The sequence below is a fragment of the Cervus canadensis genome, chromosome 26 (assembly GCF_019320065.1).
Source record: "Cervus canadensis isolate Bull #8, Minnesota chromosome 26, ASM1932006v1, whole genome shotgun sequence".
NCBI classification, from domain to species: domain Eukaryota; kingdom Metazoa; phylum Chordata; class Mammalia; order Artiodactyla; family Cervidae; genus Cervus; species Cervus canadensis.
The window spans coordinates 25,178,279-25,206,197 of NC_057411.1; the positions used below are offsets into that span (position 1 = coordinate 25,178,279).

The 27,919-nt window shown below is 36.4% G+C and overlaps 1 protein-coding gene across 11 annotated transcripts in view; it reads right to left on the reverse strand.

Annotated features, from left to right (window-relative positions):
• Positions 1-260: 260 nt before the first annotated feature.
• Positions 261-27,919, reverse strand: part of ANKRD17 (ankyrin repeat domain 17) — a 161,609-nt gene continuing 133,950 nt past the window's right edge. For 10 of the 11 annotated variants that reach the window (XM_043447813.1, XM_043447806.1, XM_043447805.1 and 7 more), the window contains 10 exons: positions 27,075-27,246; positions 25,299-25,746; positions 24,655-24,810; positions 22,416-22,565; positions 19,435-21,071; positions 11,499-11,696; positions 3,883-4,131; positions 3,178-3,356; positions 2,606-2,770; positions 261-1,686 (listed from right to left, as the gene is read on the reverse strand). In XM_043447813.1, the coding sequence (XP_043303748.1) occupies positions 1,627-1,686; positions 2,606-2,770; positions 3,178-3,356; positions 3,883-4,131; positions 11,499-11,696; positions 19,435-21,071; positions 22,416-22,565; positions 24,655-24,810; positions 25,299-25,746; positions 27,075-27,246 (3,414 nt within the window). In that variant the 3' untranslated portion in view covers positions 261-1,626. The remainder of the gene's footprint in view (positions 1,687-2,605; positions 2,771-3,177; positions 3,357-3,882; positions 4,132-11,498; positions 11,697-19,434; positions 21,072-22,415; positions 22,566-24,654; positions 24,811-25,298; positions 25,747-27,074; positions 27,247-27,919) is intronic. The other variant, XM_043447807.1, reaches the window with a different exon arrangement.

Here is a 27,919-nt window from a genome sequence, read left to right on the forward strand (position 1 = left end):
TTTTTGGATATGTTTGAGAAATATTTTTACTTTTTACTTAGGCAACCAGAGTAAAAGAAATCATTTAATTTACTTGAACAGTCAAGGAACCATATTAATATTGTTAACCTGGGTGATCTATCTGAATTTTAGTTTATGTTTCACCAATGAGGAATTATGTCTATTATTTTTTAAAGACATTACTTCACTTTTATGCTTACTTTCTTTTATATTTCAACCATATAATTTATTGTATCACATGAGACAGGGTAGGACACATATTCTTCTTGGAATATGTTACTGTTTATTTTTTCAAGTGAAATGAATAGATAAATCCCACTGAGTAGTTTAGTGTGGCCCTGTGTCTTACATAAACAGGTTAAACCAGAGGCTTTATTTTGTAACCTGTGTATTCATGTCTACCATAAGTTGTCTTAATGACAAATACCAAATTTATTTTATTACTTGCCCCAAGTTAGCTGTTGATCCCTTTCACTGATAATATACAAACAAGTGTAGAAATTAAGGCTTTAAAATTTGGAAAAAAAAAAAAAACTTTAAGTAAATTATTGAAAACTGGAATTTTTATGTTGACTCCTGATGACTCCAAAGCCAATGTTAAGAATCAATATTATCCAATATAAAATAGTACATTGAATTGTTTAATAATAAACAGTATATTAAGAGCTTGTATATGCTGACTGGGAACCAGTGGTGGCTTTTTAAATTCTCGGAAAGACTGATTATGATTAGAAGAAACCACAGGTGATGATGCAGATTCTCCATCTCTCTGTAGCAGCCATTAGAGTAAAAATCTTTATAGAATTATTTCACGATCAGAAAGAAAATTTTACTGGTATTAGTGGTGAGGGTGAGGAGAGAAACAAAGAGTGAAGAGAGAAGTGTGTGTTAGGTTTTAAAAGTGTGACAAGAGAATAAAAAGACAGGAAAAAGTGTTAAAATTTCTTACTCTACATGTGCCTTGCTGCAGACAAACTCAAAAGGAGAGCAGCATGGGTATTTTAAAAGCCAGCGTCAGGAAACATTCACTGATAATGCCCATTGTTTTACTTTATACTTAAATTACACAAGCAGAAAAGTTATACTTATTAATAGTTTAATGTATGAAGGAAACATCCAGATTTCTGAATATGAAGGTACATATCTCACATTAATTTAAGTCTACGTAAAGTAGAGCCTCTATACTGACATATTGAAATTTACTTTCTGCTTAGCCTTTTCTGTTATGTAAACAATTGTACATTTATTTGCCATTCTAAAACTTCAGGATCAAGTTTACATAATTTTGCTAAATTTCCGTGTTTGCTCAGAAGCAGTTTACAGTACTAAAACCAACCAGCCAAAGAACAGCTTCAACAGAAAGTTATGTCCAAAGGGGAAGAGGGAAAAGAAAAAAAGAAAAATGATAAGAAAAAGGCTAACTAAGGTAAAACGGATGATGATGGGGAATGGGCAGTCACAAATGTTCACAGAAAATAGGTCAGTTAGTAAGTTCTTCTGCAAAAAGCCTACACACTTCAGTCAAGCACATCAGTAGAATGATTTGGGAGCATAATTTTTTTTTTTCGGCCACTTGTGATTTCCTCTGAATGAAAAGGAATCTGCAGGCTAACAAGCTGATCCTCATCAGCCAAGCTGGTTCATATGCACACTGTTCATGTGAGGTGCCCAGGGTCCAGTCCACACCTAGAATATAAAGCACATGTTTTATTAAATATGTATTTAACATGTACTTGATTCAAATAAAACTCTTAATCACTAAGGAATATTTATGAACTAAACCAGCTAAGTTTCTCAGTCAACTGGCAACATAGTGGGAAACAATAAAGAAAAGCAGTGAAAAACCACTATTATCTCTTGCTTTCCTGCCTCTACTCTTATCCCTCAAACAGGATCTGAATTACCATCATTTTTAAAAAACCATTATCTGAGTACATACAGGTTGATGATTGTGGAATGAAAATCAGGTATTAAATATACACCACAATAAGTTAAAATATACAACCATCTCTAAGCATTTTCACAATTACGTACTATTTTGACATTTATAATACTTTTAACAAATAACCTCTAGATGCACCTTTTCACACAACTAGTAAATTTTGATACATAAAATTACAAAACTTTACAACTTAAAATCTTTTACCTACCACCTGCTACTCAATGGAATATATTATGTCTTTCCTAATTTTAGCCCCAAACCACTACCTTTGGTACCCTTTTCCATATCCCTCTGCTATATTTCTGCTATAATAAATTTCGCTCAATTTCCCCAACTGCCCATATTCACCAAACTCTCTCACAACCATGATTTATCTCTATTACATCTGTCTTGGCAGCTATGTGCTATGCTTAGTCGCTCAGTTGTGTCTGATGCTCTGCGACCCCACGGACTGTAACTCATCAGGCTCCTCTGTCCGTGGAATTCTCCAGAGCAGAATACTGGAGTGGGTTGCCATGCCCTCCTCCAGGGGATCTTCCCAACCCAGGGATCAAACCCGGGTCTCTTGCACTGCAGGTGGGTTCTCTACTGTCTGAGCCACCAGGGAAGCCCCTTGGCAGCTCATAATCATTAAATAAAGGTTCATGGAATGGTCAGTCTTACCGTTTGAGGGCCATTATTTTCTGTGGAGCTTGAAACCATCTTTATCAGGGAATTCCAAGAGGGGTCCGCAGCATGAGGGCCATTAAATATGGGTCCTCCAGCACCATCAGGAAGTGGTGCTACTGGAGGAATCATTGCATTCCCATACACAGAAAAAGGCATACCCTTAAAAAAGAAAACAAAGATTATGCACATTGAAGTCACTGGTTATTTTTCCCAGTATAATCAATACCCTAAAATTGTATTGGAAACTTCACCTCATTTTGGAACATGTAAGTTATCTAAGTGATTTAAAAATTATTTTCCAATATATGATTTCTTCCAGCATTAGACAGAATATAGTATAAGCCTAGTATATAAAATCTTTCGTCAAAAAACATTTCTCTAAACAACTCGGACAAAATCAGGATTTATAAACATTTATATTTTAGCTAGATTTTCACCTATAATTTCAAGCCAAAGCTCCAGCACCATTTCACAAATGCTTATACATGGGGAGTAAAATAAGGCTAATAATCAGAAAATCATTTAATCATTTAGAACTAATGAACATGCTTTTAAATCACTATTACCCCAACTTTAGGAAAGTCCATGTATCCTGCAGGAACATGCTGATGGAATGTACCAGAAGGAGTTACAATTCCTGTACTCTCTCGCTCCATTGCTTGATGTTGTGAAAACACTCCTGGATCAGACATTGGCCTGTGAATCATAGGATTTCCCATCCCAGGGTTACACCAGTCTACTTTGTCTGAGGGAAGATGAAGAGGCAGAAAAAAATAATTGGAGATATTTAAAATCAGAAAACAGCAAAAAAAACTCTATATATTTCTAATATTTTCTACATTGGATTGTGAATGCCTTCAGAATAATGACCTACTTTTATATCTTTACCACAATATGTCCATGTTTGTAGGTAGTGAAACAATAGCCTAGTAATGTAACCTAAACACTGTGTGTTACAAAACAAAAAAAAGCTAAGATAAAACTAAAGAGCCCAAAAGGAAATATTAATATCTCCTTAATATGATGAAATGAAGAGAATAATATGCTTGCATTAAACTATACTCAGCAATGATTAACTCAGAGATCACAGGTGAACAAAAAAGTTCCAAACTCTTAAATAAATTGATTAGTCCAAATGAAGAGATATGAACACAGATTTTCTTAAAAGAATGCCTATGATAATTAAATACTGCTTTTTTAATTAAAATTATTTAAATATTTTAGTTAAATGTATAAACTTAACTTCTGATAAGCAGAATAGCATACCATACCTTGATTGCCACCAATCCCTTCAAAGGACCAGATGCCACTATGTCCTACTGATGTGGACAAATTACTTCCAATAACAGATGGAGCTGAAGTTCCAGTTTGCCTGATACGTGCAGAACGTTCCGTCCCAATAGGGACTGGAACTTTTCTATCCTGAGAGACGTTGCTGGGCTTTTCTGACCCTAAAGGTACTGATGATGGGGCAGGAGAAGGTGCACGAACTCCAGAGGATACCGACTGTGCAGGAGAATCTAGAGAAAAGATATTGGGAAATAATATACACTGTCTCTATAGAGCCTGCAGTTTTTTTTTCATTTATTTTTATTAGCTGGAGGCTAATTACTTTACAATATTGTAGTGGTTTTTGCCATACATTGACATGAATCAGCCATGGATTTACATGTATTCCCCATCCCGATCCCCCCTCCCGCCTCCCTCCCCACCCCATCCCTCTGGGTCTTCCCAGTGCACCAGCCCCGAGCACTTGTCTCATGCATCCAACCTGGGCTGGTGATCTGTTTCACCCTAGATAATATACTTGTTTCAATGCTATTCTCTCAGAACATCCCACCCTCGCCTTCTCCTACAGAGTCCAAAAGTCTGTTCTGTACATCTGTGTCTCTTTTTCTGTTTTGCATATTGGGTTATCGTTACATCTTTTAAAATTCCATATATATGTGTTAGTATACTGTATTGGTCTTTATCTTTCTGGCTTACTTCACTCTGTATAATGGGTAGAGCCTGCAATTTTGTAAACAAAATTCTAGAAATATGAGTATAATGCTTAAATAATAAATTATGTATATTAAAATCTGGTTAAAGTTCTGTGACTTTGCAGTCATTTTTTAATTTGGCTCACAATTTTCCTATTTAGTTTCGGGATAGTAGAATGTGAAATGTGAATGCTGCCTGCACACTAATTAATATTTAAATTAATTTGCCCTTGACCGTAAGTAAAATATAACACCAGAGCAATGAGAAAACAATGTTTAAATGAAAAAGAAACAACAATGACAACAAAATGGAGGTGGGGAAAATCACTGATTGTACTGGCAATTTTCAGACTATTTTCCTTGGGAATATTTGTCCCTTGGTTCTATGTTTAAAAAAAAGTAAAGTTTCTTTAAATCAGGACTTCACAGAACTTTAATATGCTGACAGAATACCAACAGAAGGCTATGTTTCATAACCCAAGTGATTCACTGTATCTTATGGCTATTCCAACACTCTTAGAAGTGGCAATTTAAGCTTTACTTATCAAAACAAGGCTAGTTCTTAACATATGCAATTTGGGAATATTCATTAGTGATTTAGTTTCTTTATAGACTATAGTGAAGAAAGTGAAAGTCGCTCAGTTGTGTCTGACTCTTTGTGACCCCATGGACTATACATACAGTTCATGGATTTCTCCAGGCCAGAATACTGGAGTGGGTAGTCTTTCCCTTCTCCAGGGGAATCTTCCCAACCCAGGTTTTGAACCCAGGTCTCCCGCATTGCAGGCAGATCTTTACCAGCTGAACCACAAGGGAAGCCCAAAACCACCACCACTACCTTTTTTGGAGTAGAACTTGGGATATATTTCAAGCTCTTTTCCTTTTTTTTTTATACATGCTCAGATGCTCAGTAGTGTCTGACTCTTTGTGACCCCATGGACTGTAGTCCACCAGGCTCCTCTGTCCATAGGATTTTCCAGGCAAGAATACTGGAGTGGGTTGCCATTTCCTTCAGGGGATCTTTCCCACCCAGGGATCGAATCTGGATCTCCTGCATTGCAGGCGGATTCTTTATCAACTAAGTCACCAGGGAAGCCACCATAGTGAAGAAGGAAAACCAAAACCAACCACACTTTTCTTATCAAAGTCTAAATATAAAGCACATTTAAAATTAAATAAGAGTCTAAACTGTAGAGGAACTTGAAGCTTAAAAAGTCAAAACAGTTACCTGCATAGTGCATAGCTACAATTTATTTGAAAACAGAAAAACTGGTTTAAATAACTATGAACTGAATCTTTGAGGGCTACATACAAGATATCTCTGAAGAAGCCTATACGTAAAGAGAGTCAGTAGTAGAGGACTGACAATAAACAGACTATGAGTGAGAGACCATAAATCCTCTAAAGAGAGAGAACAGCTGTCTCAAATCTTGGACGGTTTCAAAGACCACCCCACATAGCCTGGAGGTAAGCACCACTTTGCTTGAGATTCCCAGGTCTATAGTCCTTGCTATGAAAAGAGCCTAATTTTTCTTCTTATCCCTAATTATTATAATTTCTTTAGTTACGATAAACAAGCAAAATCTAATTCAGAGTCATGTTATTAAATGTGCTAACTTATAGAGAAAAAACAGATTTTACAGGTTTTGTTGGAATACAATCTTTGGAATCTGTTTTAGAGAAAAAAAATACAAGTACAAAACTCAGTACAGGACCTTGGCAGGGCCCTTTGCAAATGAGACACCCTGAAACTTCAGCTTCAGTAAATCCATTTCAGTTCCGAATTCAAACTGGAAGAGCAATGTGACTTACAAATGGAAAAAGTGCTTGTGCAGGAAAACTGTACTGGACTATCATGCCTCAGTTCAGCGTTAACATCATGAGATGACTGTGGTTAGTCATGAGTAACAAAACAATTTTTTGAAGGTTAAAGAAAACAGAGTAGAAAATACCAGCATGAACATATATTGTAAGAATGTAAGTATTGTTTTATAGATATATTTCAGTCACACACAGGTATATGTGTACAGAGTCATGATGTAAAGTTAATTTTTTCCCTAAAAAAACTGTCATTACTATTATTATTTTTACTGTTTTTAGATACAAAAGAGCCTCATAAGATTGAAATGTCAAAATGACCCACTGACTAAATTTGCCAAAGCCTGAAACTCACAGAGCGCCAGTGATCAGTACTCAAAGCATGGACTGGTTGAGCACTGATAGGATAGGTCTCAGCAGCTTGAGTGGGATAAGGGCTCAGGGGATCTCTGCCTAGCCTGTATGCAGAAGGATCTTGGGCATCACCCGTCTGTTGTTTTGCAGCCTCAAGGAAGGTTCTCTGCTTTCTTTTTTTTTAACTTTTTTACTTGGAAGTAAGGGACCCATGACCCCACATCCTACTTTAATTTGCCAGAGTCCTAATATCATGTCCTGACATCCTATATAGGAGAAGGGAAAAAGAGAAGTGGAATACATGGAGAAATGTTGATAAACCTGTTCAAATACCTAGAACCAGATAAATATATTGTGAAGAATAAGTCATGCTTCTTGGGTTAGTTTTCCAACAGCATCCAGAATGGCAATTTTTATGAAAAATATATAGATAAATATGAAAAACAAAATTTTAAAAGACTACCATAAATAAACAAAAATACGAAATGACATTTATGTGAACAGATAACATAAAGTAGAATGAGAAGTCAGGTAAAACAAACTAAATGATCAATAAAAAGCATTAAGATTTTTTTTATTAGTAGTACTGTTAGTTGCTCAGTTGTGTCCAACCCTTTGTGACCCCATGGACTATAGCCCACCAGGCTCCTCTGTCCATGGAATTCTCCAGGCAAGAATACTGGAGTGGGTTGCCATTCCCTTTCTCCAGGGGATCTTCTCAACCCAGGGATTGAACCTGGGTAGGTAAGGAAAAGCAAACTAGTTAAAAGTTCAGTAATAAAGGGAAAAGTCTGAGAATCTTGGCTGAATCAACCAGTCTAACAGTTGCAAAATGATGACTCCAATTGTAATTCCTTTTACATTTATGAGTCATCATCATACTGTAATGACATTGTAAGTCCCCTGTATGCATTTTAAAATTTTATTTATAACCATTACGTACTCTATTTCTTATTTTATCCAGTGAGCTGACATCATTCATTCTGATGGTTACATTGTCCTGAATTTGGCTAGTGGGAGCTCCTTCAAGCTATATCCTGCATTCCTCTGACATGCCCCAACCATCTAAGTACTTAATTACTTTCTGACACTACAAGACTTTCTGCAGACTTCCCTTATACTCTTCCTGCCCCAGCTCTCAAATCAGCTATTTCCCCAACAAGCCCTAGTTTCTTTTAGTGGATTAAAACTTCTGACAGACAGATCTGGATGCTGAATGTGCTTACTGCTGCTGAAGATCCATTGCTTCTAGGCCCTTTTCAGTAGATAGTTGTGGGGGGGAAATGGAAACTTTATGTGATTCAATCCAAAACATAATGTCATTTTAAAATCATGGAGTTCATATTGATCCTCTAATTCCAGTACAAGTTCATAGCATTGTTCCTTGCCTTATTCTACATTCTTCTCTTCCTACAATCAGAGACCTGGATTACATAATTTTCAGTATTCTTATTTATTCATGTGCTCAGCCCTATAATATAACCTACATAGTTAAACCTATATGTCGCTCATCCGTGACATAAAATACAAATGTCCTAAGTAGAAGTGAAGATTTTTGTCTGTAGTCTATTTTTCTTTTGGGTTTACAAAATACTAACGTCTTTAAGAGTTTTTAGATTGTTTCTTTTTCTTTTAGTAGGTTTATGTTAGTAATTTAAAATGCAGATAGGTTTACATGTTTCCATTTATATTCAATTTTAGTGTTTTTCCCTTCATCGAGGTTGATTCTGTTTTAAATTTGTGAATATTAACATGGTTATAAAAACAAAACTATTATTTCTACTGAGATAAGTTCTACTTCTTCCCTATTTCCTTATATTCTGCCTGAAAGTCTGATGAGGAATAAGAGCAGTTTCAAACAAATTACAAAGGGAAAAATGACTATTTGAAAGTGTAGAAACCTATGAAACCAAGTGATCAAAGTTAACAGCACAAACTGACATTTTATACTTTCTAATATAATACAGTGAGAAGGCTGCAACACTAATAAGAATGTTCCTGTCAAAAATATATAACTTAAACTTAAAAATGAAGAAATACCAGAAAAACAAATTGAACCACTTTACCAAACAACTGATCTGTAACCTTAAAAAAAAAAAAAGCTTTCTTTGAAAGATTCATAAAGTCTAAGGAAACAGTTTCAGGTTATTTGAAACTAAAAAGACATGGGAATTAAATGCAATCTGTGATACTGATTTTAATCTTGAAAAAGTGGGGATAATAAAGGCATTATTGGGACAACTGGTGAAATATGAATATGGACTATATATTAGATAATAATGTATCAAAGTAAAATTTGCAGAAGTTGATAACTGCACTGTAGTTTTGGAAGAGAAAATTCTTGTGATTCCAAAATATTATAATCTGGAGTATTTAGGGGAAATCAGTTTGTGTCTGCAACTAACTGTAAAATGGAACAATAAGAAACCCCTACAATCTCTACACATACTCTACACACACACACTTTCTCTCTCTCTCTCACACACACACATTGGGGGGGGGGTGGAGTGTGGCAACATGTTAACAAGTAGTGAATGGGGGTGGGGCAAATATACAAGGGTTCTTCATGCTATCTTAGAGTCCGACAGGACTAAGCCACTGGACTGAACTGAACTGAACTGAAAGGACCCTAGAGATGTAAACAAATGCAACATGTTTACCTTAAAAAAGAAAAACAACACGTCTACCTTAAGGGGTTCATGGTTCAAAAGCAGAAAAGATCTATAAAAATGTTTTGGGATAATTTGTGTGTGTGTGCGGAGAAGGCAATGGCACCCCACTCCAGTACTCTTGCCTGGAAAATCCCATGGATGGAGGAGCTGGGTAGGCTGCAGTCCATGGGGTCGCTAAGAGTTGGACATGACTGAGCAACTTCACTTTCACGCATTGGAGAAGGAAATGGCAACCCACTCCAGTGCTCTTGCCTGGAGAATCCCAGGGACGGGGGAGCCTGGTGGGCTGACGTCTGTGGGGTCACATAGTCGGACACGATGGAAGAGACGAAGCAGCAGCAGTGTGTGTGTGTTCTTAGTTGTGTCCGACTCTGTGTGACCCCATGGATTATAGCCCGCCAGACTTCTCTGACCACTGGATCCTCCAGGCAAGAACACTGGAGTGGGATGCCATGCCATCCTGCAGGGGACATTCCCGACTCAGGGATCCAACATGCGTGTCTTATGTCTTTTGCATTGGCAGGTGGATTCTTCACCACCAGTGCCACCTGGGAAGCCCCATCGATCTTCCTTATAATGAACTAAATATCCATATTCCTCCAGTACACAACTTTATGTTGTGCTGAATACAGCTTTAAATAACTGAGGCTGTAACTTCCAGATAGTTAAGACTAAAATGTCATAATCAGTTATTCCTTAAAGCTATATTTACTTTCAATGTTCTATTAATAGTTTAAGTTTAGATAAACCAGGCTAAATAGCTATGTTATACTACATTCACTTTATCTCAATTATGATTCTTAAGAAACTTTCTTCAGCTTTTTCAAAGATAAGTAAAATATCCTCAATAGAAATCGCTGTGAACTTTTTTCCTTTTATCTTGGTACCTTATTTGCATACTTATTACATTATTTCTGGCATGTTTTTGTCATTGTCACTTTGAATTCTTTCTTAAGCCATTTATTTTAAACTTAGGGACACCTGTACAAGGATATTTAATATTCCATGTGAAAGTCTCTGTTATTTGACAAACACAAGAAAAACTATACAATATGTAAATTCACTATATACATTCATGCTTTCACTGGCAGACATGCAAATCTCTCAAATATGAATTTTGTTTTAACTCTTTCACTAAGTTAACCACTATTAACTGGGCTCTAATGTTGTTAGAAGAGATTGTTAAAACTTAAAAAAAAAAAAATTCTTACTAAAATTTCCTCAAACTGAGAGCAGTTTGATGTCTTTATCCTCACTAAATAAATAAATAACCACAAATACAAAAAAACTTACTACCCTTATTACAGAATTCTCTTAATGTGAGTTGAATTCTCTGTGTATGTAGCAGAGAATTAAAGTAGACAAAAAAGTAGCCTTATACTATAAGGCTACAAATCCTTCTTCTTGGAAGCTACATTCTCAAATCTAAAAGTAAATGTAAATCAATAGGTGACAAAACAAGACTTTTGATTCTCAAAAAATGATCTGTCTTAGAAATAAACCTCAAAAATACAATATTCTAGGTTTGATAGAACTGAAGTTGATTCTAATACTTTAAAAACCTGGAGACTCTATTTAAATTCCTCCTAATTTCAGATTGCCAAGAACATAAATTGCATTTTTATAGTATTTATTTATTTATTGAGGTATAGGATTTACAACTCTTTGTTAGTTTCTGGTGTAGAATATACACTCCTCTCCTTTTGCCTTCAATCTTTCCCTATATATATATATATATATATATATATATACATACAGGTATATGTACATATATACTGCTTTCCATATTCTTTTTAATTATGGTTTATCACGTGCTAAGTCACTTCAGTCCTGTTCCACTCTTTGTGACCCCATGGACTGTAGCCCGCCAGGTTCCTCTGTACATAGGGTTCTCCAAGCAAGAGTACTGGAGTGGGCTGCCATTCCCTTCTCCAGGTATAGTATTTAAATTATTAAGAGATTTAAAACTTAAAAATTCCAAACTTTGAAAGACTTTAAAACTTTTTTTTAAGGGGAACATAAAGTCAAACTCTTCCTCTAGAATTACTGTACATTACTCACCATTTGATGCTGATGAACATGGAGTCAACAAACTAAGTGGGGAAAAATGCTGTCTGTTAAAGTTAGCAGCTGTGGGTGCTCCTCCAAGGGGTGCCCCAGGTCCATACATTTGACCTCCTGAAAGGTTTGAGGCAAAGTTTCCCAAATGTGTAGAGGAAGGTGTTACAGAACCATATGGCGAGTCCATATTGACAATACCTACAATGTAGAAGATAAATCATAATTTATAATAGCTACCCTTAAGATATATAACTAGAAAAACCTAAAATTCCAAGAGGTGTCTAATAAATCCAAATATATTTTGGATTATTAAAAAAATTTCTCCTTGCTTACTTCTTCCAGTCCACTCTGACTCATTATCTCCTCCTTTATTTTATAAAGATAGCTATAAAAAGGAAATTACCATGAAAAATATTTTATATTTAATTTTGATTTTGACAGATTATTATTTATTATAGAATACATGGAGATTTAATATAACACTAAAATTTACATAGGTTTGGTGGGCAAGGAGTTGTATCAAATTTTGTCTTCAAAAAAACTTAGAGAAATCAATCATCAATCAATTAAAAATAAACATTAAAAAAAAAACACAAGGGGAGGGAGGGATGAGTGGGCAAATCACAGAAGATATTTAAGACACTGAAAAGACTCTGGATGATAGAATGATGCTGAATACATATCACTAGACTTATGTTCAAATTCACAGAATGTACAGCATTACAAGAGCAAACCCTCATGTAAACTACAGACTGTGATAAGGATATGTGAATGTATGTTCATCAATTGTAACAGAAGTACTACTCTAGAGGGGGATGCTGCTAATAAAGGAGGCTATGCCTGTATGGAGGCAGATGGTATGGGAAATCTCTACTTTTCTCTCAATTTTGCTGTGAACTAAAGAGTGCTACTTAAAAAAAACCTAAAACCCTCAAAAAATGAAACAAAAAACTATAGGAGAAAGGACTGTAGATATACTCTTATAATAAAGAGACCTGATGATCAGCACCCTAACTAAAGTGACCATGCTTTCCAAGCTAACTGAGGGACAGTCTTGTCACTGAGTGCCTCCTGATACAATGTGGTGTGAGGTTCAAATATTTCCTATCTGATGTTCCTGCTAGACATGTTTAATCAGAATGTAACCATGGATTGAGAAAACAGGCAAATCTGAAATGTAGGACATTCTTCAAAGGATTCAATGTTGAGAAGAACAAAAGGAGGTGGTGAGATGTTTTTGACTGGAGGAGATCAAAAAGACCTAATAGCCAAAAGCAATGTGTGAACCTTGATGGCCGCATCAAAAGGAGAGAAAACAGAATGTATAGACATAAAGGATATATCTGGCATGATCGTCCTACATATTTGGTGCTATTATTGAATTAATTTTTCTTTTCTTGGGTGTAGAAATAGTGGTATAGCTGTGAAGGCAAACATGCCTGTGTTGACCTGAATCTAACACTTCCCACTGATGGACACTCAAGTTGAACTTCATGGCTAACTTTGGCTCTAATCACTGTACACCCCTTAAAACTTTACCTCCCTATGCACTGTGTCCTTTTTCTATACTTTTCCAAAAAAACAGTATTTCCATTTTCTCTAAATCTTAATTTTAGTATTTTAACAATTAGTAATTTTATTCATTTTATTTTCATAGTTTTACAGTATTAGTAAAAATAGTGGTCATTACAAATAAATATAAAATGGAAGTTGATGGAAAAATCCCAAGTCTTCCTGGTTAATTCCCCACCCCCACCCACCCAAAAAAACTAGCTAGTATATGGCAAATATCCTTTCACATGTTATCTTTAGGCATATATTCACTTTGTGGTGGTGGGTGGTTTAGTCGCTAAGTCGTGTCTGACTCTTGCAACCCAACAGACTGCAGCTCACCAGGCTCCTCTGTCCAGGGATTTCCCCGGCAAGAGTACTGGAGTGGATTGCCATTTTCTTCTCCAAATTTTAGTCTTTCTTAACATATTTCTGACAAAATGTGGTCCACTGGAGAAGGGAATGGCAAACCACTTCAGTATTCTTGCCTTGAGAATCCCACGAACAGTATGAAAATGCAAAAGATAGGACACTGAAAGATGAACTCTCCAGGTCAGTAGGAGCCCAATATGCTACTGGAGATCAGTGGAGAAATAACTCCAGAAAGAATGAAGGGATGGAGCCAAAGCAAAAACAACACCCCGCCGTGGATGTGACTGGTGATTAAAACAAGGTCCGATGCTGTAAAGAGCAATATTGCATACGAACATGGAATACTGCATAGGAACCTGGAATGTTAGGTCCATGAATCAAGGCAAACTGGAAGTGGTCAGACAGGAGATGGAAAGAGTGAATGTCAACATTTTAGGAATCATCGAACTAAAATGGCCTGGAATGGGTGCGTTTAATGCAGATGACCATTATATCTACAACTGTGGGCAAGAATCCCTTAGAAGAAATGGAGTAGCCATCATAGTCAACAAAAGAGTCCAAAATGCAGTACTTGGATGCAATCTCAAAAACGACAGAATGATCTCTGTTCGTTTCCAAGGCAAGCCGTTCAATATCACAGTAATCTAAGTCTATGCCCCGACCAGTAATGCTGAGGAAGCTAAAATTGAACAGTTCTATGAAGACCTACAAGAACTTTTAGAACTAACACCCAAAAGAGATGTCCTTTTCATTATAGGGGACTGGAATGCCAAAGTAGGAAGTCAAGAAACACCTGGAGTAACAGTCAGATTTGGCCTTGGAATACAGAATGAAGCAGGGCAAAGGCTAATGGAGTTTTGCCAAGAGAACACAGTCGTCATAACAAACACCCTCTTCCAACAAAACAAGAGAAGATTCTACACATGGACATGACAAGAGGGCCAACATCAAAATCAGACTGATTATATTCATTGCAGCCAAAGATGGAGAAGCTCTATACAGTCAGCAAAAACAAGACTGGGAGCTGACTGTGGCTGAGATCATGAACTCCTTATTGCCAAATTCAGACTGAGATTGAAGTAAGTAGGGAAAAGCACTAGACCATTCAGGTATGACCTAAATCAAATACCTTACGATTATACAGTGGAAGTGAGAAATAGATTTAAGGGACTAGAACTGATAGACAGAGTGCCTGATGAACTATGGATGGAGGTTCCTGACACTGTACAGGAGACAGGGATCAAGACCATTCCCAAGAAAAAGAAATGCAAAAAAGAAAATGGCTATCTGAGGAGGCCTTACAAATAGCTGTGAAAAGAAGAGAAGTGAAAAGCAAAGGAGAAAAGGAAAGATATATCCATTTGAATGCAGAGTTCCAAAGAATAGCAAGGAGAGATAAGAAAGCCTTCCTCAGTGATCAATGCAAAGAAATAGAGGAAAACAATAGAATGGGAAAGACTAGAGATCTCTTCAAGAAAATTAGAGATACCAAGGGAACATTTCATGCAAAGATGGGCTCGATAAAGGTCAGAAATGGTATGGACCTAACAGAGGCAGAAGATATTAAGAAGAGGTGGCAAGAATACACAGAAAAACTATGCAAAAAAGATCTTCACAACCTAGATAATCACAATGTGTGATCACTCACCTAGAGCCAGACACCCTGGAATGTGAAGTCAAGTGGGCCTTAGAAAGCATCACCATGAACAAAGCTAGTGGAGGTGATGGAATTACAGTTGAACTATTTCAAATCCTAAAAGACGATGCTGTGAAAGTGCTGCACTCAATATGTCAGCAAATTTGGAAAACTCAGCAGTGGCCACAGAACTGGAAAAGGTCAGTTTTCATTCCAATCCCAAAGAAAGGCAATGCCAAAGAATGCTCAAACGACCGCACAATTGCACTCATCTCACACGCTAGCAAAGTAATGCTCAAAATTCTCCAAGTCAGGTTTTAGCAATATGTGAAACATGAAATTCCAGATGTTCAAGCTGAATTTAGAAAAGGCAGAGGAACCAGAGATCAAATTGCAAACATCCACCTGATCAATCATAGAAAAACCAAGAGTTCCAGAAAAACATCTATTTCTGCTTTATTGACTATGCCAAAGCCTTTGACTGTGTGTATCACAATAAAATGTGGGGAAAGAGATAGGAATACCAGACCACCTGACCTGCCTCTTGAGAAACCTGTATGCAGGTCAGGAAGCAACGGTTAGAACTGGACATGGAACAACAGACTGGTTTCAAATAGGAAAAGGAGTACGTCAAGGGTGTATATTGTCACCCTGCTTATTTAACTTATATGCAGAGTACATCCTGATAAATGTTGGGCTGGATGAAGCACAAGCTGGAATCAAGATTGCTGGGAGAAATATCAATAACCTCAGATATGCAGATGACACCACCCTTATGACAGAAAGTGAAGAAGAACTGAAGAGCCTCTTGATGAAAGTGAAAGAGGAGAGTGAAAAAGTTGGCTTAAAGCTCTATATTCAGAAAACTAAGATCATGGCATCCGGTCCCATCACTTCATGGGAAACAGATGGGGAAACAGTGTAAACAGTTGCTGACTTTTATTTCGGGGCTCCAAAATCACTGCAGATGGTGATTGCACCCAAGAAATTAAAAGATGCTTACTCCCTGGAAGGAAAGTTATGATCAACCTAGACAGCATATTAAAAAGCAGAGACATTACTTTGTCAACAAAGGTCTGTCTGGTCAAGGTTATGGTTATTTTTCCAATAATCATATATGGTTGTGAGAGCTGGAGTATAAAGAAAGCTGAGCGCAGAATTGATGCTTTTGAACTGTGGTGTTGGAGAAGACTCTTGAGAGTCCCTTGGATGCAAGGAGATCCAACCAGTCCATCCTAAAGGAATTCAGTCCTGAGTGTTCACTGGAAGGACTGATGTTGAAGCTGAAACTCCAATACTTTGGCCACCTGATATGAAGAGCTGACTCATTTAAAAAGACCCTGATGCTGGGAAAGGTTGAAGGCAGGAGGAGAAGGGGACAGCAGAGGATGAGACTGTTGGATGACATCACCAACTCAATGGACATGAGTTTGATTTAACTCGGGAGATGGTGATGGACAGGGAGGCCAGGGGCCCTGTGGTCATGGGGTTGCAAAGAGTTGGACATGACTGAGTGACTGAACTGAACTGAACATTTCACCTAGATTTCACATTTTTTGAAAAGTGAAGTATTTTCACTGAATTCCAACTTTACAAAAATTAAATAAAAAAGCATTTCTTATTCATCTCCAAAATATATAAATAGCTCATGCAACTCAATATCAGAAAAACAAACACCCTGTCCAAAAAAATGGGCAAAAGATATAAATAAACACTTCTCCAAGCAGATATACAGGTGGCTAAAAGCACATGAAAAGATGCTCAACACCACTAATTATTAGAGAAATGCAAATCAGAACTACACGAGGTATCACCTTATACTGGTCAGAACGGCCACCATCAAAAAGCCCACAAGCAATAAATGCTGGAGCGAGTATGGAGGAAAGGGTACCCTCTTACACTACCAGTAAAAATGTAAATTCATATAGCCACTATGGAGAACAGTATGGAGCTTCCTTAGAAAACTAAAAACAGAGCTACCATACGATCCCTGGTGGCTCAGAGCTAAAAGAATCTGCCTGCAATGTGGGAGACCTGGGTTCGATCCCTAGGTCGGGAAGATCTCCTGGGGAAGGAAATGGCAAGCTACTCCAGTATTCTTGCCTGGAAAATGCCATGGACAGAGGAGCCTGGCAGGCTACAGTCCACGGTGTTGCAAACAGTCGGACATGACTGAGCAACTAACACACTATATGACCCAGCAATCCCAATCCTGGGCATATACCTGGAGAAACCATAATTTGAAAAGATACATTCACCTCAATGTTCACTGCAGCACTATTTACAATAGCCAGGACATGTAAGCAATCCAAATGTCCATCAACAGAGGAATGGATAAAGAAGATGTGGTACACATGTACAATGGAATATTACTCAGCCATAAAAAAGAATCAAATAATGCCGTTTGTAGTAACATGGATGGACCTAGAATTGTCATACTGAGTGAAGTCAGACAGAGAAAGACAGATATATGATAGAGCTCGTATATGGAATCCAAAAAAGGAGTATAAATAAAAAAAAAACTTGTCTACAAAACAAAAATAAAGTCACAGAAATAGCTCTGTACATATGTAGAAAACAAACTTACGGGTACCAGGTGCTAAGGGGAAACTGGGAGATCAGGACTGACATGTACACACTCCTGTGTATAAGATAAGTAAGAAGAAGCTACTGTACAACGCGGGGAGCTCTACCTGCTACTCTAACGGCCCATATGGGGAGACAATCTCTACAAGAGTGGATATATGTACAAATATAACTGATTCATTTTGTTGTACACTTGAAACTAACACAACATTGTAAATCAACTATACTCCAATAAAAAAAGAAGTATTACCAATGTATTAGCATATGAAGCTTTACAATAAATTATATTGATTCTATTGTTTTAGTACTCAGGAGAAACTGCTTTTGAAAATACACAAAAAATGTTTCAATCAACTCCCAGCAAAGAAATATTTACTGATCATGTTCATTACATTATATTTATGTGCTAATAGGTAAACATAACAATCAGTTCCCATTAGTCCCAGAATGTCATCTCTCTAATAACACACATCTCGTTGGCAACCTTTCTGTAAAGGTGTAAATAATATTTTTAGACATCAGTAGAGCATGGAAATAGAAAAAGAAGATTATTGGTAAATTGTGGAGTATGAATAAAGTCTCTAGTCTAGTTAATTATACTGTTCCAATATTAATTTCTTAGTTTTAATAAATATATCATTTTATGTAAGATGTTTACATTAGGGGAAGTTGGGGGTAATTACAGAAGAAGTCTTCTATAACAAATATTTCAAAGTAAAAAGTTAAAAAAGAAAAAGCAACCACTCAAAACCAGATCTTTAGATCTTCTTTAAATATCAGCACTGCCCAATAGAATTTTTTATGTTAACAAATGTGTTCAACAACTGTGCTGTGCAATATTGCAGCTACCAGCTATATCTGCTTATTAAGTAAGTACTTGAAACACGATCAGCCTACAGCCACTGTGGAAAACAGGATGGAGGATCTTTCTAAGAACTGAAAATCGAACTACCACAACAATCCTGCCAATTCCACTTCTGGAAATACATTCAAAAGAAACAAAAATATTAACTTGAAAATATACCTACACTCTCATGTTCATAATAGCATTATTTGTAATAGCTAAGACATGGAAAAAACCCTAAGTATCCATTCATGGATGAATGGAAAAGAAGTTGTGGCACACATACACTTTAAAAAAAAATATGGTTGAATATTCCACTGTGTGTGTGTGTGGCACATAAACACACACAGTGGGATATTATTCAGCCATATATATATTTAAAAAGGAGGAAATTCTGCCATTTCTGATAAAATGGATGTGCCATGAGCATCAAACTAAGTAAAACAAGTCAGAGAGAGAAAGACAAAGTTTATGTTTTCATTTATATGTAGAATTTAAAACAAACAAACTCGTTGAAAAAGATCAGATTTGCAGATATCAGAGGTGGGGGGTGGTGCAGATTGAAGGCAGAATTGACTGTAAAGCCGAAGTAGAATTTTAAACATATGTGGTATTTTTAATTTGAAATAAAAGCAACCTTTTGATGGCATTACCTTATTAAATTAAAATATAAGAGACTTTGTTTTTTTATTTTGAGAGAGAAAAATATATTTGATGAAGAAATTTAATTATGGTAAATATAAGGTAAAATCCATTGTAGTTTCTAAAAAGATTTAAAAAAATAATAATGCCATACTAAAAACACTCAATACTCACAACAGCATTTGATTTAGTACAACAGTCTGTCCATCTGGCCCAATCAGAGTAAAAGTATTAGAAAATAACCAGAGTTGTTGCATCATCTGTGTAAATGAGCAGGTATAGAATGTCAGAAAATACAAACTTACCTGAGGGACTGGGAGCAGGTCTCTGTAATGGTGGTCTGAAACCTGGAGCTTTAGAAGTATCAGACTGATGTAAAGGATCTGAATTTGGCAAATATGAGGATTTTCCTGATAGCATAGATTCTGGTGTTGACTGAGATGAAACAACAGATCCTCCCCAGAAGGCATGAGCAGAAGTCGGGCTGTTTTCAAACAATGTGCTGAAGGGCCCAAATGGTAAGGGGGCACTGAAATTGGGAGCAATAGGTTTATTTGCTGGATGTACTGAATTTTGACAAGCACTTTGTGTACTTAAGGTCGAAGGTAGCTGGACAGAGGAGGGAACACTGTGAGGTCTTTTAATGTGATTGACACTGAGGACTGCAACAGATGAATTCTGCACTGGAGCTGGATTCTTGTGAGGGGCAGTTGTGCCATGAGAGGGTGGTCTAATAGCAGGGGGTTCCATTTTAGGAGGAGGCTGGGAGCATCCCATTTGTGTCTGAGGCATAGGGTAAGTCACTGGGGCAGTAGAAGGCACCGCCGCTGGAGCAGAACTTGTGGTTGCTAGAGGAGGGACAGTCATTCTGACTTCCGGGGGAGGAACCTGAGACTGCTGAAGAGGTGGTCTTGGCTCCTGAGAAGCAGATCCCGGAGGCTGTTGCTGAGCAGAATGAACTGATGAACTCCCAGAAGAACTGCTGCTGTTTGGAGGTCTACTGTTTGTTGTTTCTACTACTGGTGGACTACCTGCTTCCGGTTCAGAGGAAGATGCCCCTTTATTGGGAGATGCTGTTCCACAATCCAAAGGGCTGTTTCTAGAAACTCCTCCTGGCTGGGCTGGTGGTGATGGGGAAGATGGGGATGATACTGGGTAGTGTTCTTTGGCAGTAGGCATAGGATATGTGGCATTTGTGGGTGCAGTGCTGTTGTTGCTTGCTGTGGTTGTGACTGTTGTGGTGGTGGCATTGGATGTCTTCACAACTGTGACAAAAAGCTGCCTTCTAACTGAAGGTGAACTCGGACTGCCATTTGTAGATGTACCAGGCACCGTTGAAGCTGATGAACTGGTTGTAGTTGTTGGACTTGAAGTTAAAGAACCTGCTGAATTCACCTGAGAACCACTGCTATTCTGATTGCTATGGCGAGGCACCATGTGAGGCTTAGGCGAGTTAGTAGCTCTGGCAGGGCTCAAAGGCCTGACAGGAAAAGGACCCCAAGTGGATTGAGCTGGTGGAAAAGTACCTCCAAAGTGGGTCATGGGCAACCTTGGTGGACGGATCTGCTGGAAAGTCTGAGCAGCAAGCAAAGCATGTGCAAACTGTGGAGGAGGATATGCTAATGGCAGAGAAACTGGAAAACCAGGCCTCACATTATTCACTGGGTTCTTAATGGTTTTGTGAGTAGATGCAGAAGAAATTGCAGGCACAGTAAGCGCTGTGGCAGTTTGAGATGCTGATGACAGAGCTACCGTCGTCATTTTAATCCCCATCAAGGAACTGTTAGCAGCGGTGGTGGTAGGTGCTGACGACCCGATTTTGGAATTTGCTGAGGAGCTTTTCAAACGATTCTTTGGAATGAGTTCATCAATTTCTTTGTCTGGATCCTTGATCAGAGCATTGATCAACTGAGTTGCCTGTCTTGTTGATTCAGTGCCACCCCTACAAGTTGACAAAAAAAAAAAATGAGGTCCAATTTCCCCTTTTTAAGATATATAAGGCCTAAATTCACTTGTGTGTGCCCTGCAAATGTATGCACATATATACAAAGAACAGATAAAAAGTTCAGCAGCAAATTTTCTATTTTTGAGGTATTTTGCAAGCAAAGCGATACACTGTCCAACACACCACTATACTTTTCAAAGGAGAAACAAATTACTTCTTTTCAAAAAACTTAATTTCACTATTGTTTCCTCAGGCTAAGCTATCATTTTCCTACTGTGAAATCCATTCTAGATCTAAAAATCACTGCACTTAAAATCCTACATAATCCATATTGTTACCATTAAGTTAAACTGATTAATATTAAAAGCAGTACAATTAAGCAAGAATAATATCACTGAGTAAGAAAACAGTCCTTTATTTTAAATTCAGGTATGTAAAATGACTATTTACAGAATGTTTACTACTGGCTTCTTTATAAGTAGAGTGATTATTGTAACTATTTTGGACAGATGTCTCAAAATAAGAGAAAAACCCTGATAATGCCAACAATGGTCATAAGGTCAAAACCCAGTCTTCAATGGAATATATGTGACTGACAGGAAAACCTTATGGAAATCCTGAGGTGGAAATTACTCATAAAGGGTTTCTGCTTTCCCTCTTCTCTGGATAAGACAAGTGTGACCATACCTACCCCAGGAGAGGTATAAAAAAGACAGGAGAGGAGGGTAAGTATAAAACAGAGTGAGTTAATTGCCTTTATCCTGTTGAGGCAAGTTATTAAACTATCAGCCCCTCTATTACCAGGAAGGGCACCAGTCTATCACAACCTTATGATTTCTTACAACATCATCTTTATTTTAAGGAATTACAGCACAGAAATACTCAAATATTCAATTCAAAACAAATATCTACTTTAGATTTAAGTCTATTACTGAGCTCATATTCTAAGTATACAATCTGGGAATAATAAATCTCAAATGCTAACTTAAGAGAAAGATGGAAAACTACTAAAATATGTTAGAAATCCAATCCTTCTTAAAAATTCTCAGAATAAGTTTTAAGAATGTCTTATTAAATGTTTATATAAGGAAAAATTATTCAAATTTTTGTCATACACACAAAAAAGAAAAATTATTTTAAAGTCCTTTGAAATACTTCATAAGAACATATAAATTAGAAAAACAAATTGTAAGAGTTATCTTCTCCAACACAAATCAAATTCTCATTTAAAAGTATGCTATTAAATACAAAGTTTCATTGAAAACTCAAATGCTTATCTATAATTTTTAAGCCCTAGTGCAATAAATATAAAGGGAAAAAAAATAAGAGACAGAATTTTGCCTTATAGTTATTATCCGGTCTCCCGTCTTGTCTTTTTGCTTATCAATATCTATGTGTGCACCAGTGAACTCCCGGATAGCATTAATATTACAGCCTCCTCTTCCAATCACTCTGGATATCACAGTTGACGGAACAGATACTTTCTTTGACCTGTTTAATGGTTGGAAAAATAAGATAAATCATAAATATCAGTGGTTGTAATTAAGACAGTTATACTAAAATATGTTTCTATAAACGCAGAACATTGTTGAATAAGCCTCTTCTACCTAGTCTCATCCTAAATGATACAAGGCAACTAAGAGCCACAGAAAAAAAGAGAGAGTGAGTTGCTCATCTCATTACCAAAAACTGTTTGCTTTTTTTGACTTTTATCCTCCATTACGATCCATAAAGCACATCCATGTAGACATACACTGTGTAAATGCAAATACTAACGGCAAGTAAGACAGACGGGTTCCCACCCACATATACTGACGATGTAGAAACCAAGTGAGAAAATCATAACACGATGTCATAAGTGCTCTAACAGGGCATCATAAAGACACACTGATAGGGGTGTCTAATCTAGCCCAAGGAGTTAAGAAAGGCTTCCTGTGAGTGCCTTTAGGTGTCTGACTTACATTCTTGTTTTTATTACCCAATATATAACTGAAAGGATGATATTAAAAATTTATTGTTTTCCTGCATTCTTCTAGAGGCCTTCAAATGATTATCCACAAATATGGACACTTGCTAAGGTATGTTTAGTTGTGTGAGGAAACAGAAAAGTCTGTTGGAATTCCAAAAAGCAAAACCCACCTAACATAAAATTACTCAGATTCAGGAAAGGTAGATATAAATTTCTTATAAGTCTAAACTAAAGAATACTTCTAAAAGAAAAACAGTATAACTCTCAATGAAAAGAATGAGCCAATTATGCTTTAATGAATAAGTAAATTATTTATTCACAATAGATTATTAAATTAGAATTTTTTTAAACAGTAGTGTTGAAAAACCTTGCTCCCTGCCCTTTTACATATATAACTAAGTCACCTGATAATTCCTTTTCCCTTAAAGAACATAACTCAGGGATCATTATTTTAAATTAGTTAAGAATTTGTTTGTATACTATAATATAAGATGCATGCAGGGACTTCCCTTGGTGGTCTAGTGTTTGGGAATCTGCCTTCCAAAGGAAGGGATGAAAATTTGATCCCTGGTTGGGGAACTAAGATCTCATATGCCCTGGGGCAACTAAGCCCAGGCACCCGAAACTAGAGAGCCTAAGTGCTCCAGAGTCTGTTTGCTATAACAAGTGAAGCCCACAAATCACAAGAGGAGCCCAAGTGCTGCAACTGGAGATACCCACAACAGCAATGAAGACCCAGGGCAGCCAAAAACAAATAAATAAAACTGCATGCATGTATTGCTTCTCGGCCTTTTGGCTAAGATCAAGTGTAAAACTGCATGCAAAAAATGGAGTTATCTTCTTTTATATGAGAGCATGGCTAATGGAACCTGGTGAATCCCAGTCCATGGGGCTGCAAAGAGTCCGACATGACTGAGAGACTAACAATGAGAATGAACTCTGGTGTTACGATTTTAACTAGTTCAATAGCCGTGTGACAGGGAGATGAAGACAGGATGGAGGTTGAGGGGAAGTCCTGGCCGAAAACAGGAAAAGAAATGTACATTATATTTTTTTTGGATCACATCCTTTCTGGGTAGGTGGTAAGATACCACCTTTCAGTTTCTGGGATACTGTTTTACTTTTTAACACACATTATTTTAAAAATTCCAAGCAAAATACAGTAAAATATTTTAGCTCTAAAACTCTTGAAGTAAAAATATTCTATGATTTGAAGACAAGAATAGTTAAAACCAGTATTTATTCACTCTCCAAATATTTATAAGCATGTGGTAGACACTACCTACTGGGCTTCAAGGTGACAAGGAAGAATAAGACAATCTATCACCTTAAAGAAATTAGTTCACTACCAAAAGCCAGTATCTATGCCGGTGGAGCAGACACACAATGACCTAACATTTTATGTAAAATCTCCCAGTTTTGAAAGTATTAACATATACTTTTTTCCATATAAAATACAGTATAGGTTGTCTCCCTTGGCAGCCCTGGGCCACCAGTTTGTTTGCAGCATTTCGAATAGTTAGGGGAATTTAATCCTAAGGTAGACTATACTTCTCTGTGAAAGAGAGCACATATAAAAAGAATGAGAAAAACAAAGAAATAATCAACTACCTTCTTACAACCTCTTTCCATCCTTCTTCCCTCTTCTGTCCACGCTTGGGACTTGCTACTGTTAATTTCCCATTTGGAGAGGAAAGGGGAGATGGACCAGATTTTGTGCAAGTGGAGAGAGAATTACTGGTCACTTCACTGATGGTCTCTGACAATCTTTAACAAGGAGGAAAAACACACATTAAATATAGAACAGACGAATAATTTTTTAATGAAAACAGTAAACTAATACATGATTTTATTCTTTATTTTTTGAATAACTATGATGAATAAATGAGAAATTTATTTTTCATTTTCCAATACTGGGCATAATATGAAAGGGCAATTTTAAGAAGATATAATCTAGAGGTCAAATATAGGGGAACTGAAATACAATAACAATCTCTGAAAAACCACAACCGATACTTGTCATGGGTTAAGTTTAAGAATCCAAATGAAGAAATTACATAGTAATTCTTCTTTTTGTTTGTTTTTTCATAGTAATTCTTTAATTTAAAGAATTGTGCCTTCTTTAGAACAAAGACACATACTTACTTTGTCTTTTTCATTTGACCGCTGTTCATTTGACTGCTTTACTAAAAATTTCAACAATAAAGTGTTTCATAACGATACTGTAAATTGTGAAAATAAAAATTGGAACTCACTTTATTGAAGCCTTGCCAGAAACAGATTTTCTCTCCTCCTTGGGAAATGTAACCAGAACTGATGGCTGTTTCTTGCTGGTCACAGTGGTAGTGACCACGGCAGGTGAATGATTGTCACTCTTTCGGCTGCTGTTGCTGTTACTACTTTCATCACTGCAACTGGAAATTCTCATGTTATCACTATCTCCACTCTCGCTGGTACTGCTGCTCTTGGACTCTCCATTCACCTTCTCTGGCTGACTGTATGAGATTGGTAGTGGATCATCAAATATAATTTGAACGTTTTCTGGAGTAATTTTATTTTTCCTGTTTTTCCTCTTTGAACTGGTTGTAGTTATGGTATTATTTCTTTTACCATGGGAACCTGCCAGAGTGGTCCAGGTTGCAGATATACCTATGGTAGTAGTGGTTGTGGCACTTGGAGGCTCTGTCAAGACTTCAGGCTCATCTGTAGAAGCAGTAATACCGAATTAGCAAGTTCCAGTGTTCTTGGCATATATTTAGCTTTAAGCACTTGATAAAGATAAACCGAGAACCTACTTTACTACTACTGTTAGATAAAGTCATCACTCATTCGACCATTCATTAGTAATGAGATGGATATGATTTATCTATTCTCCTCTCTGTTCCTAAGATCTAAACAACATATATACTAGGAAGTTATAAAAAATACTTCAGGGGACCTACCTGATAGTCCAGTGGCTAAGACACTACACTCTCAATGCAGGGGACCCAGGTTTGATTCCTGGTCAGGGAACTAGATCCATCATGCCACAGATAAGATCTTACATACTGCAAGTAAAGACCCTACACGCTGCAACTAAAAAAAGATCCTGTGTCCTGCAACTAAGATCTGGTGCAGACAAATACATAAATAAACATTTTTTAAAAATTTGGAGATATTTTGGGAATGAATATGTACTATATATTACATATTATTCATAATTATTAAATTTCCCAAGTGTAATAATGTTATTGTGATTATGTAAAATAATGTTCTTTTTTGGGAAATATTGCTCAAGTATATAGGGGTAATTCTGTATGATGTGTACAACATATATAAGACTATTTAAAAAAAAAAGGAAAAATATAAACGTGCCACAATGTTATATGAATCTAGGTGACTTGCAGGTATTCATCATACTAACTCTTAAACTTTTCTGTAGCCTGAAATTTTTCAAAATAAAAGACTGGAGGAGAGGGAAATACACACATACACACCATACATATTGGTGGTTTAATGACAATGGTTTTTTCTAACAATATCCTTACCTCAAATGATTTTTAGTTAGAAAGTAATTTAAGCAATTTCCTCATTTAAGAAAAATTTGAACATGGTCTTGACTGTAGATGAAATTATGGAAGTATTGATAATTTTTTTAATGATTTTATGTATTTATTCCAGGTGCAATGTCAGACATCTGCAATTTGTTTTCAGATAGCTTAGGGAAAAAAATATGTATATATACTTAGAGAAAAAGATAAAGCAAATATAGTAAAATGTTTATTTTTAAATTATGTGACGGGTATTCAGGTGTTTGTTTTATCATTCTTTCAACTTGTGTGTAGGTTTGGAATTGTTCACAATAGAAAGTTGGGATGAAGTCAATAAATAAAAAGAGCATATAAATACTTTAGGGTTTAATAACATAAAAGATCTACTGTTATCTTGACTCATTGATATTTAATATTATCTTAAGTTATTTATATTAAATGAAATATAATTTTGAATAGAAAGCATTATATGAAACAAATTAGATGATTTAGAGAAAATACCTTCAACTTTATGCTTTTCTTTTTCTTGAGCAGCTTGAAGTTCAAAGTTTTCTTTATTTTTGGCTTCAATTTCTTCTAGTTTTCTTCTTTGTTCTTCCTTTTTCTTTCGTCTCTTCTCCTTTCTCTTTTCTCGTTTGGCAGCCAAAGCCAGCCTTCGACTTTCTTCCCTTAACTGTTAAAGAATCAATAAAACAGAATTATAACACTGGAATTTTCATTGGAAAAATGCTGTCACATAATGTCATTCATCATAAAGGTACTGGGATACCATAAAATTCAAAGTTATCTTAGTTCAACTCACTGTTTGATCAAAATCATACTTAAATCACTGTAAAGAGAAGATAATATTTTTAAATGTCAAGATCAAATTAATGATAAAAGACGACCTAATTTCAAAATGGATGATTGATAAAGATATATATAACTCCATAGTCACTATGGAAATGTAAATTATAAGAGGTTATCAGACAGCAAAAGTTTGGGAAAATGAATTCTTTCCCACACTGCCATTGGTATAAATATTAAAGTTTTTGGAAAAGTAATTTGAAAGCCTTCTATGAAAATTACAAACTGCTTATCCTAAGAATATATTCTATAAAATGTCTACCACTAGTAGAAAAATACAGGTTTAACACTTTCCACTGTAAGAGTTGATTACTATGGTAGTAAAAGGAAACAGGCAAACTCATGTGGTGAGATCCAGGGTGGGGGTAAATTAACAACAGTATACATTTACAGAACACTGAGCTGTGCTCACATGCTCAGTTATGTTGGACTCTTTGCGACCCCATGGACTGTAGCCCATCAGGCTCCTCTGTCCATGGGATTCTCCAGGCAAGATATAC